This window comes from Ipomoea nil, unplaced genomic scaffold, assembly GCF_001879475.1.
Source record: "Ipomoea nil cultivar Tokyo-kokei standard unplaced genomic scaffold, Asagao_1.1 scaffold1936, whole genome shotgun sequence".
NCBI classification, from domain to species: domain Eukaryota; kingdom Viridiplantae; phylum Streptophyta; class Magnoliopsida; order Solanales; family Convolvulaceae; genus Ipomoea; species Ipomoea nil.
In genome coordinates, this window is record NW_017618364.1 from 2,834,905 (window position 1) to 2,847,049 (window position 12,145).

A 12,145-nucleotide genomic window follows, 5' to 3' on the forward strand; every position below is an offset into this window, starting at 1 on the left:
GTCACCCACGGAGGATCCCAATGCTCATGTCACAAAGTTCCTACGAATTTGTGGCACTTTCAAGATGAATGGGGTCACACAAGAAGCTATCAGGCTTAGGCTTTTTCCTTTCAATTCTCACTAAAGGACAAGGCTGATGATTGGTTATCCTCACTTCCAGATAACCATTTTGACACTTGGGCAAAATTACATGGAGAATTTGTGAAGAAGTTTTATCCAATCTCCAAGACTTAAAGGATGAGAAAGGCAATTCAAAACTTTAAACAACTGGCAGCTGAGTCCCTAACTGAGTCTTGGGAGAGGTACGCAGGTTTAAGGAGTTGAAGAGGCAGTGTCCACGGGATTCAAAGTTGGGATTTGATAATGGCTTTCTATGAAGGGTTGCTTGATAATTCTATGATTTTGGTGGATGCTTCTTCGGGTGACTTTTTATTTATTTATTTATTATTATTATTCATTGAAATAATAAGAATATATTAAATAAATAAGATTTGTATAATAAGCCAAAACCAAGGCTAAAGTGTCATCCCGCACCATGAAACATTCCTAATTATTCATGTCGCACCATGATCTTTAATATCACTTATGATCATGGTGCGGCATGAATAATCAGGAATAGAGCAAAAATATGTCTTTTACATATATATATATATATATATATATATATATATATATATATATATATATATATATATATATATATATATTGTTGGAAAAATAGCATTAAAATGGCATAAAATGACATGTTAAGTGGCTATTTTGTGGTACAATTATCAGTGGGGTCCACTTCCGATTTGGATCGGGTGAAAGTGGATTCGGATTCTTCGTAGTGAGACGAAGAGATTGATATATTGTACGCTCAAAACGGATAATGGGTGAATGAGATATTGATTCTCAAAGTAGACCCATTGAGTTGGAAAATGTAAGGGAAAAGTGAGTTTTGTCCCACATTGATTTGGAAAGAGGATTTCACCCCCCTTTTATACAAGAGCTTTTTTAGACCTTGTAGAATTTACTACTACAGAAATCACTTTCAACGTCGGGGATATAACGTCGGTTAAATGAAAAATCGACGTTATATATTTTTTTAAATTTAATTTTTTTTTAAAAAGACTTACCGCGTCGATTTTATCAAAAAACCGACGCTGTAAGTCCATAAAATTAAAAAAATATAAAATTTACAAAATATATGACGTCGGTTATTCATTTAACCGACGTCGTAACATATTAATTTAAAAAATAAAAAAATAAATATACTATACGACTTCGGTTAGTAAACTAATCGACGTCGTATAGTTATTCGTTTTTTTACTTTTTATTTTTTATCTGAGGTACGACGTTGGTTATTCAAAATAGCCGACGTAGTAACCATTTTATATTAAAAAAAAATAAATATTGCATATCATATTGAAATTACAACGCCGCTCACACTACAGATCAGATCAAACAAAAAAATTAAACCTACCGCCGTTCTACCTCCTCTCCACGCCACACCTCCATCCTCGTCTCCACGCCACACCGCCGCTCCACCACCGTCGCGTCTTTGCCACATCGTCTCCTTCTGCTCGTCGCACAGCCGCTCCACCGTCGTCGCCACAGCTGCTCCACCTTTTCCTTCTTCTCGCCGTCGCCAGCTGCCTCACCCCTCACCGCACCGTCGTGTCGCCCCAACAGCCCTCGCCGGACGCTTTCGGACACCGCCGCGCCACCACGCTTTGGTATGGAGATGAAGTTTCTACTTGATATTGAATACACAGGTATTTAGCTTTTCCTCTTATCTTTGGGAAATTTAGGGTTCCTTAATAGTATGAAGGTACACATCCTCTTATGGAGAAAGACGTATTAGGGTACACACAGCAGCAGCACCTGTGGTTGCAGAATTAGGAGAAATGTATCGCCTTGCTGATGCTGGTGCAATTTTATCTTTGTTCTCTAGGCTAGGTATAAAAAACTCACTTTTCTTTCATTGCATTCCGTTCATCTTTTATTTTGAATGTAGGTTAAAGTGGTTCTTGATCTCTCAAATATGATTTTTATGTGCAGCAATTGAGAGAACTCTCTCCACTAAATTGGAAGAGGCTCGGAGTTCTATTCAACTGAGAATTGTTAAAGCCCTCAGAGAATATCGAAATTTGTATGCTGTACAACATCGCCTGGGGGGAAGGATGATATACCCAGAGTCACTGAAACTATTGCCCTTGTATGGATTAGCTTTGTCCAAGTCAACACCCCTATGTGGTGGTTATTCTGATGCACAGCTTGATGAACGATGTGCCTCTGGATATACTATGATGGCATTGCCAGTTGCAAAACTGTTGAAACTTTTGTATCCTAACCTGATTCGTGTAGATGAATATCTTTTGAAAGTAAGTTTCTTTCTTTTTCCCTTATTAATAGATGCTGATTAAATTGAAGAACTTATTATTGATATCTCAGTTCACTATGAGAAAGTTACTTTCCCTCTATTTCTGGATTTCTTAATAAATTCCTCTCTGATTTTCAGACATCCCCCTTGACTGGGGAGTCCGAGAACATGTTGAAAAGGCTGCCGCTTACTGTAGATAGCTTAGATGTCAGAGGTCTCTATATCTATGATGATGGTTTTTGGTTTGTTATATGGTTTGGTAAAATGCTTTCAACAGATATCATCAAGAGTTTATTGGGTGATGAATTTGCTGCAGAATTCTCAAAGGTAGGATACACCATGGACTTGGTTGTTTATGCTTTTAGATCTGAACTCTACATTATGAGGATGGAATTTCATTCCATTGGTGGAACATAAATAGAGGAATGGAAAATGCTGATTTGGTTTGTCTTTCTTTAATCTAGATTTTTCTCTAGATAATCTTCCATTCTACTTCCTACGAAGGAAGGTAATTCCATATTTTAAAACATTTTGGTACCAACAACCAAACAACTTTATAATCTTTAAACATTTTCTGTTTTATTTGACTGGGCATATCATGGATTTTATTTTATTCCCCCCTGCCTTGTGTTCTACCCCACAGCAAATAAAAAAGAAAAAAAGAGAAAATAGCTCTGCCAAAGTTGACATGCTACCTTAGCTTTATTTTGTAAAATTTCCTCTGATGTGGCTATTCTTTGTCTCCTTGAGAATCAGGTTTGCCTGCATGAGCAAGATAATGAAGTGTGAAGAAAATTGATGGGCTTGCTTAGAAAGTTTAGACAAAGTGACCCATCGTATTATCAATTATGTCACCTTGTAAGGCAAGATGAACAGCCGAGAGAAGGATTCTTCCTTCTAAGAAATCTAGTTGAGGACCAGGTTGGTGGTACAAATGGTTATATGGATTGGATTGTGCAATTACACCGGCAAATCCAGCAAAATGAGTAACATACAGGTAATGGCCTGATAAAATTTGTTAGAGTCAATGATGTGAATTAACTTGCTGGCAATTTGTGTATCTCCTTAAAATGAGCTATTTGTTTATTCTTTTATCAAAATTTACAATGAATCACATGTTTTTGATTTTATGTTCGTCTTTGTTGATTATAATTTTGGGTAGGGAAAGGGATCAGAGTGTCTTTTGAATTATGATTGTCTTCTCTTCTGTTAAAAGGCTAGAAAGGTTTCTTATTCATACTCCTAACTTCAGATTACAGATCAATATATAGGCATACAAGAGTATTTGGAAGAGACATAATAAATAAAGGAAGCTACTCCTCTCCCCAAGGCTTTAATTACTAGAGTAAACAAATTCCATTCTGTTACTAATGTTGAGTTCAATGCTTACTTCCTTATTTATCCCCTTGATTACTCACTTTTTACTTGATGCATATGCCATTAAGAATGTGAATTTCCTGATGATTTTTCTTATATTTCCATTTTATTCCATTATTTCACTATTTGGCCCTATCCATTTCATTGTGGAATAGACGCATGTTATAGGGGGAGTCATTATGTGCTGAAAGAGATAGCGTGTTAAGGAATGGTGTTGATTGATATTGATCCCCTTGATGTTTTATGAATGATGTTTATTATAGGGGGGTAGTCATTGATTACTCACTTCTTTTTTTCAACTTTGTATCACTTAAAGAGATAAGGAGGTTTGTCCTACAATCAATATGAGATTGATGAAGTTAGAGATGTGTGATCTATGTATCTTATTGATGAAGAGTTAAAACAATGCTTGATGTTTAGTTGATGTTGATAATTTAAGTATGAAATTATTATTATTATTATCAATTGTAGAATTACTATTAATTTAACTTGTTTAGTTATATGATTTGAGTTCCTTTATAAATTAATTGTAAGATTTATTAGCTTGATCAATTTTGAGATTTGAATATCAAATTGCAATTGCTGGGCAGGTTGTAAAAGCTGTACAGGATTCGTCTTAAAAAAACAATAAATTTAATTTTTTTTATTTTTATAGTTCACATAAGACGTCGGTTTTTAAGAAACAATCGACGTCTTTTGTGAATTTATTATATTTTTTAAACATACGACGTCGGATTTTTTTAAAAATCCGACGTCGTTTCTTAATTAAAATTAATTTTTAAAATGTACGACGTCGGTTTTTTCTTAATAACCGACGTCGTATGTTAATATTTGCCTTTTAAAAATTATACGACGTCGGTTTTTTTAACCGACCTCGTATCTCATGATTTACGACGTCTGCTGCCTAGACGTCGGTCGAAAACCGACGTTAAAAGGGGTAAAAAAATCGACGTTAAAGCCCTTTTTTGTAGTAGTGTATTGTATAGCATAGAGGCTCTCTCGCGCGGGGGGGGGGGGGGGAGGGGGGGGGAGGGGTGGGGGGTGCAAATCAAATTCCAACTAGAGATGACTTCGGAGAGGCTTGATTCAAGCCCGGGCACGAATGTCGTCCGGAAATTGGCTGGCCTTGCGGGCTAAGAAAGCCTGGGTTCGACCTGGCCCGAGAGCAACACGAGAGTTGCTCTCTCGTGCGCTGGTCGAACAGAGAACAAGCAGCACGAGAGGTGCTCTCGTGTGCGCTGGCCGAGACCAAGCAACACGAGAGTTGCTCTCGTGCGCTGTGGCCTGGCCGAGAGCATGCAGCACGAGAGTTGCTCTCGTGCGCTGCGGCTGAACAGCACTTCGGTCTACCAGAGCTGTTTCTGGACAGTGGAGATTTAATTCATCCGTTACAGGAATTAATCTCTGTATTAATTCATTTTAAATTTTGAATTAAACCTGCACTAATGACCAGCTGTTTCAGATGTTACCAACGTGCCATGAATGCCTACTAAATGCTATTTAGTACTCCAATTCCTATATAAGAAGAGGTAGTAGGAGCAAGTGATTTACAACAAGTGTGGGAAGAACACGAGAGTACACAACACACAAAGATAAGCAATTTTCCTTCTCAAAACCTCTGCTCCTACTCCTTTTTCTTGCTACTGTGTTTTGCCCATGCTCTAGTTCGCCGGGTTCGTTCGTTTGGGTGCTCAAACGTCGAACCGTTGTACGTTTTATCCTGGGAAACCTAGGCCACAACGCTCCTAGCACTTTTGGGAGGTGGCAAATAAGGTTTTAAGGAAAGACAGGCACTTTGCCTAACTCGTACATTTCTTTCTTTCTTCTTCTTTCTTGTTTTGGATTATGCTCTAAGCAAAAATCCATTCTTTCTTGTTGTTTTGGAATTATAATCTAAAGATTATATTTTCTTTTTGGTTGATATATATTGGTATATCTTTTTCGTAGATATACATGTATATATAACCGTTGGGTCCGTTTTATATATATATTTGTGTGTATATATATATTTCGGATATATATCCAATAATATTTTATATATATTTCGTGTGTATATATATAAATATTATTTTACGGATATTAAATCGATTTTGGTTCATTATCACCAACATATATATATATATATATATATATATATATATATATATATATATATATATATATATATATATATATATATATATATATATATATATATATATATGAGTAAAAGACATATTTTTGGTCATATAGAGCAAATACCAATTTTGGTCCCACAAGTTTTAGCAAAATGACAGTTTTGGTCCACATGTTTAATTCCTACCAATTTTCATCCACGACTATTGTTTTAGTACCAATTTTCATCCACAACTATTGTTTTACTGCAAAAATTCATCACGCCGGTCACTCCTTCGTTTAAGACATGCCGGAATATGAAATTATTAAGGGTAGTTTCGTGCTTTTCAAATTAGGATCCATATTTGAGCATGAATAGAGGGATTTAAGCCCTAAGATCTATCCCAATTCACAGTTTTCCTCCTCAAATTAAGGTATGATGAGGAGGAGAACTGCGAATTGGGATCAATCTTAGGGCTTAAATTCATTTATTTATGCTCAAATTGGAATATTAAGTTGAAAATAACGAAAATGCCCTTAAAATTTTTAGATTTCAGGATGTCTTAAATTGATGGGTAACCGATGTGATGAATTTTGGTACTAAAATAATAGTCATGGATTAAAATTGGCACTAAAACAATAGTCGTGGATGAAAATTGGTAGGAATTAAACATGTGGACTAAAACCGTCATTTTGCTAATACTCGTGGGACCAAAATTGGTATTTGCTCTATATATATATATATATATATATATATATATATATATATATATATATATATATATATATATATATATGCACATTTTTTCATGTTTTGTTCATAGGTGTTTTCGCCGTTCTTGTTTTCGTGTTGGGCTACATAGGTTGCATCAAATGAGTTGTTCTACAAGAAGGCCAGCCATAATTATTCTCAAAAACTACATTACATAAAAATACAAAATTTGACAGCCTAGCTAGGCATCATTCTGCTCACTTGTTCCCCTAACTCTTTAAAATTTATGTTACCAGGCAAGCTGCTTGCAAATCAGGACAAAATATAGTGTACTCAATTTCAGGTATGGGTTTTTCATCAACTGCTCATTGGATGTATGATGTTTTCTTGAGTTTTAGAGGGGAGACACGAAAATCTTTTGTTGATCATCTCTATACAGATTTGTGTCGAGCTGGAGTTAACACATTTCTGGATGATGAATGATTCTCGAAAGGTGAAAACATTTCTGTTGAGCTGTTGAAGGGCATCGAAGGATCTAAGATATCCATCATTGTATTCTCCAAAACTTATGCCCAATCTAGATGGTGTCTTGATGAATTGGTGAAGATCTTGGAATGTAAACAAAATTTGAACCAAATGGTTCTTCCTATATTCTACGATGTTGATCCTTCAGAGGTTCGCAATCAGACAAGAACGTTTGGTGATGCTTTGAATCAACATAGAAAACGATTTGGGGATCAAAAAGTAAATGAGTGGAAAGTTGCACTCAATGTGGCTGCTAATTTGTCTGGATGGGATTTACAAACCATGACAAATGGGTAATCCTATCTCATTTCAACTTCCTTTTATTTTATATATTATATATTATATTAGTTTTGCTAATTATATTTTTACTTCTAGAATCTATACATTTTTACCCATGGATTCAAATTTATTGATCGAAAATCATAATTGTAATAAAATTTCTATGGAATTTAAAATAATATTTTTTACTCTACAACACCAAAATATTATTTAAATTTCTGATAGTCATGTTTAAAATTTTAAGTATTCATTGCTATATAAATCTCCAATTGAGCAAAAATCTTAACATGCAGTATTGGTTTGAAGGATTATACACATTGAGTGAGAGAATTTTATATTGGTTCAAAGTTGATGTAATTTCTCTGATTCACTCTTTTCAGTTTTATTACTAAGAAGAAATTCAGTAAGTGTTCTCTGCACCATATAGAGTGAACCATTCCCACACTTTGTGTTGAGATTAACAAGAACAAGAAAAATAATAATGGCAGAAAGGTAAAGAAGACAAGATTTACGTGGTTCGGCAATGTGTCTACATCTACGGGAGTGAAACAATACTCTTATTCATAGTGATGATGATAGTGGTGACACAACCTTTAGGGATACAACCAATATCTTTATAGGCATCCAATCCCTATACAATAGGTCTACCCGTTTCACTCCTACTTCTAGTATGAGACAAACACTTATTCCTAATCCATATATGAGACAAACTCAACAATCTCCACCTTTGCAAATATGTTCTTTAGGAGAAAAGATAACTCAACAAATCTCCACCTTGAAGAATATGCTCTTTAGGAGAAAAGACTTATCTCACCATCTCCACCTTCACATATATGCCCTTTAGGAGAAAAGACTATCTCCACCTTCGCAAATATGTCCTTTAGGAGAAAAAGATAACTCAACAAATCTCCACCTTAGCAAATATGTCCCTTAGGAGAAAAGACTTATCTCAACACCTCCACCTTCACAATTATGCCCCTTAGGAGAAAAAAACTTATCTCACATATACACATGGGTAGGAACAACCATGCTCATCCCAACTAGCCAGCCACATGCATACACAACATCAAACGTTACCCAGTGCATGTACACGAACCGCTTTGTTCCAAGCCATTCGCCCCGCAGCCGTCGACCTGTTATACCGCCGCGACTCATGCTAACTGCCCCGTTCAGCTGACTTCCTGCATCCAGCCCATACCAGGTCCATATCCCCTCCTGGTATCCACGCTGCCCCAACACAACAGCGCCCCTGCAAAGTCACACTAAACTCGTGTGCCTTGCCCAATGCTCCACTAACCAGCAATTACCACTGGCCAGCAACACGCACAACGCAGCATCAAACGTTTCCCAGTGCATGTTCACGAACCGCTTTGTTCCAAGCAATCCGCCACACCAGCTGTGACTCATGCCAAGCCTGGCCCATACCAGCCGTTACTCATGCCAAGCCCGACCCATACCAACCGTGACTCATGACAAGCCCGACCCATACCAGCCGTGACTCATGACAAACCCGGCCCATACCAATCGTGACTCATGACAAACCCGACTCATACCAGGTCCGCGACCCCTCCTGGTATCTGCGCTGCCCAACACTACAGCGCCCCTCACCACTTTCTCATCTAGCATCTAGAAGCATCCAACAAGTCCAAACATTGTTCGAACTTGTTGCTTGTAATTGCTAGAACATCACCTTCACTATAATAAGACTCATTAGCACGTACCACATCCGTAGCTTCCTGCTTCTTCAACTCCTTCCAATCAGCCTCTTCCAAATTTGCTGGATTTTTCGCCCTCAAGGTTTTCAGAAGGCCCTGGTAAACCAACAAATTCATTACCCTAGACTGCCATAACCCAAAATTCCCTATACCATCAAACTTTGATACCTCGAATTTTGTACTTGAACTATCCATCTCAACTATGCTCTGATACCAATTTTTTGAGATTAACAAGAACAAGAAAAATAATAATGGCAGAAAGGTAAAGAAGACAAGATTTACGTGGTTCGGCAATGTGTCTACATCCACGGGAGTGAAACAATACTCTTATTCATAGTGATGATGATAGTGGTGACACAACCCTTTAGGGATACAACCAATATCTTTATAGGCATCCAATCCCTATACAATAGGTCTACCCGTTTCACTCCTACTTCTAGTATGAGACAAACACTTATTCCTAATCCATATATGAGACAAACTCAACACTTTGATCACCAATAATCTAGTTTTATGATTGTTAATTTTTTTTTTTTTTTACAAAAAAAATCCCTTTTTGTTACTTTGCTCTTTCTACTAGTAACTCTACTTACAGTTTTTTATTTTAAAGAAGGCTGAATTTTATTCAACTTGGTAGACTCGAGTTCTTTAATGTCTTGTATCATGCCTTCAATTTCATTTCTTAGTTTTGTGTTTTTGCCTTTATTTTCTTTAACATTATAGATTGATGTTTTATTCAATAAAATTATTTTTTGATTAGATATGAATCAAAGTTTATCAAGAAAATTACTGAAGAGATACTAAGGGAAGTAAATCGTACTCACATGAATGTTGCAAAGCACCCTGTCGGAATTGAATCTCGTGTTAGTGATATACTTCATTTAATGCAAAATCGAACAAAGGATGCAGCTCAGATGATTGGAATTTTTGGCATGGGAGGTATTGGAAAGACAACCCTTGCTAAAGCAATATACAACTTGAGTTTTCAAAGGTTTGAAGGTAGCTGCTTTATTGCGAACATTAAGTCAGAAGTTTCTGAGGGACACAAGGGTCTAGTTCGTTTACAAGAGAAACTTCTAACTAAAACACTTAAGAGAAAGAACTTTGATATAGATAATGTCGACGAGGGGATAAGTTTGATCAAAGAAAGGTTGCAATCAAAAAGGGTACTTATTGTTCTTGATGACATAGATCAAGTAAGTCAACTAGAATCATTAGTTGGACAATGTGATTGGTTTGGTCCAAGCAGCACAATTATAATAACAACTAGAGATTTTCATCTATTGAGTGACCTTGGAGCACATGAAAAGTATATGGTCAAAACTTTAAGTTTTGATGAATCTTTGGAACTCTTAAGTTGGCATGCTTTTTGTGTCCATATACCATTAGAGGATTACAATGAATTATCCAAAATGATAGTAAATTATACTGGTGGTCTTCCATTAGCAATTAAAGTTATAGGCTCTCACTTGCGTGGAAGATCAATGCAAGAATGGACCAATAATGCTTATAAATTAAGAAGGATACCTCATGAAGATGTTCAAAACATTCTTAAAATAAGCTATGATGGACTTGATGATGATACCCAAAACATCTTTCTCGATATTGCTTGTTTTTTCGTTGGACAAAACAAGAAAGACATTGTTATGGTATTAGAAGCTTGTGGTTTTCATGTTGATAGTGGAATTAGAACTTTGATATAAAGATGTTTGTTAACGATAGATGAAGTTGGAGAAAATGAGATTCTCAAGATGCATGATTTAGTACGAGATATGGGAAAAGAAATTGTTCGAAAGGAATTCCCACGAGAACCTGGCAGACGAAGTAGAATATTCAACCCAGAGGATGTATTTGATGTGCTTCAATGCAACAAGGTATAACATTTCCTTTCTACTTTAAGTTATTCTAGTTAACTCATTTGCCGCTTGTAATACTTTTGAAAAGTTTCAGAATGCATAAAACATTGCTCTTTTTTTTTTTTTTTTTTTTTTAAATAAAATTAGGGAACAGAAGCAATTGAAAGGATGATGATAAATTCTAATATGTTAAATAATGTTCCTTTGAGTACAAGAGTATTCTCAAGGATGGTAAAGTTACGAATACTCCAATTGGATAATGTGCAACTCAGAGGATCTTTAAAATGTTTGTCCAGCGAGCTTAGGTGGTTCCACTGTTCCTGTGGAATAAATGCAATTTGAGGCACATACCATCTAATTTTCACCTTGAGAAACTTGTTGGTTTAGACTTGCAGGATAGTAATATCGAGGAATTTCGATTGAATATGCAGGTTTGTGTGTCTAGTAATGCTTCTTTTAATATTGCATATTTTATGATTAAAAATTGGAATAGTAGTACTAATGTTGATTAAAACCTTCTACTTTGTTTCAATAGCATTTTAGGTGCATGAGGATCTTAAGGCTTGATTATTGTAATCAACTTGGGGAAACACCGAACTTCACTGGGGCACAAAGTCTTCAGATACTGTCATTTAAGTTTTGTTCTAATTTTGCCAAGGTGCACCCATCAATTGGAAGTTTAGACAGACTCGTCAAGTTAAATTTAGAATATTGCACGAAACTCACAAGAGATCCGTCCTCACCCATTATTTGGTGTTTTGCACTAGTATTAATTTAGATGGCATTGTTATGTTTCATTACATAATATATATAGGTGCCTTCGGAAGGCGATAGTGTGAAGATTTGGTTTAGTGTATTTCGAGCTTCTGTATATTTGGGTGATACAAAACTTGCAAGGCGTCAATACTTAAATATCCTTTTTGAGGATGATTTACACTCAAGCTTTTATGGAGTTAGGATCATTGTGAGAAGCAAAAGCGCTGGTTCTCAGGCTCAGATCATAAAGGAAAGTGAGTATATTGACAGTGAAGACGATGAATACGAGGAAGGATTTGAGTTTGAGATCCCAATCATTATTGGGGAAGAATTGGAGGTGTATGCAGAGTTTCATTCTTCGTATATACTTTGTTTATGTGCTATACAAAGAAACAAAGATGGGGAAGTGCGATTCTTTCCATCCCCAAGGGGTTTCCTGGAATTTGATCAAACAACTGCATCTTTT

At 36.1% G+C, this 12,145-nt stretch overlaps 2 protein-coding genes across 2 annotated transcripts; both read left to right on the forward strand.

The window, feature by feature from the left end:
* The first annotated feature begins 1,750 nt into the window (after positions 1-1,750).
* On the forward strand, positions 1,751-3,357 carry LOC109146793 (protein transport protein Sec24-like At3g07100). The gene is made up of 4 exons (XM_019294443.1): positions 1,751-1,941; positions 2,044-2,366; positions 2,504-2,692; positions 3,122-3,357. Exons 1-4 carry the CDS (start codon positions 1,890-1,892, stop codon positions 3,152-3,154), a joined length of 597 nt encoding a protein of 198 aa, XP_019149988.1. The 5' UTR covers positions 1,751-1,889; the 3' UTR covers positions 3,155-3,357.
* A 3,827-nt stretch (positions 3,358-7,184) lies between these two features.
* Positions 7,185-10,770, forward strand: LOC109146736 (TMV resistance protein N-like). Its single transcript, XM_019294384.1, has 2 exons — positions 7,185-7,366; positions 9,828-10,770. Exons 1-2 carry the CDS (start codon positions 7,185-7,187, stop codon positions 10,768-10,770), a joined length of 1,125 nt encoding a protein of 374 aa, XP_019149929.1.
* Positions 10,771-12,145: the final 1,375 nt, after the last annotated feature.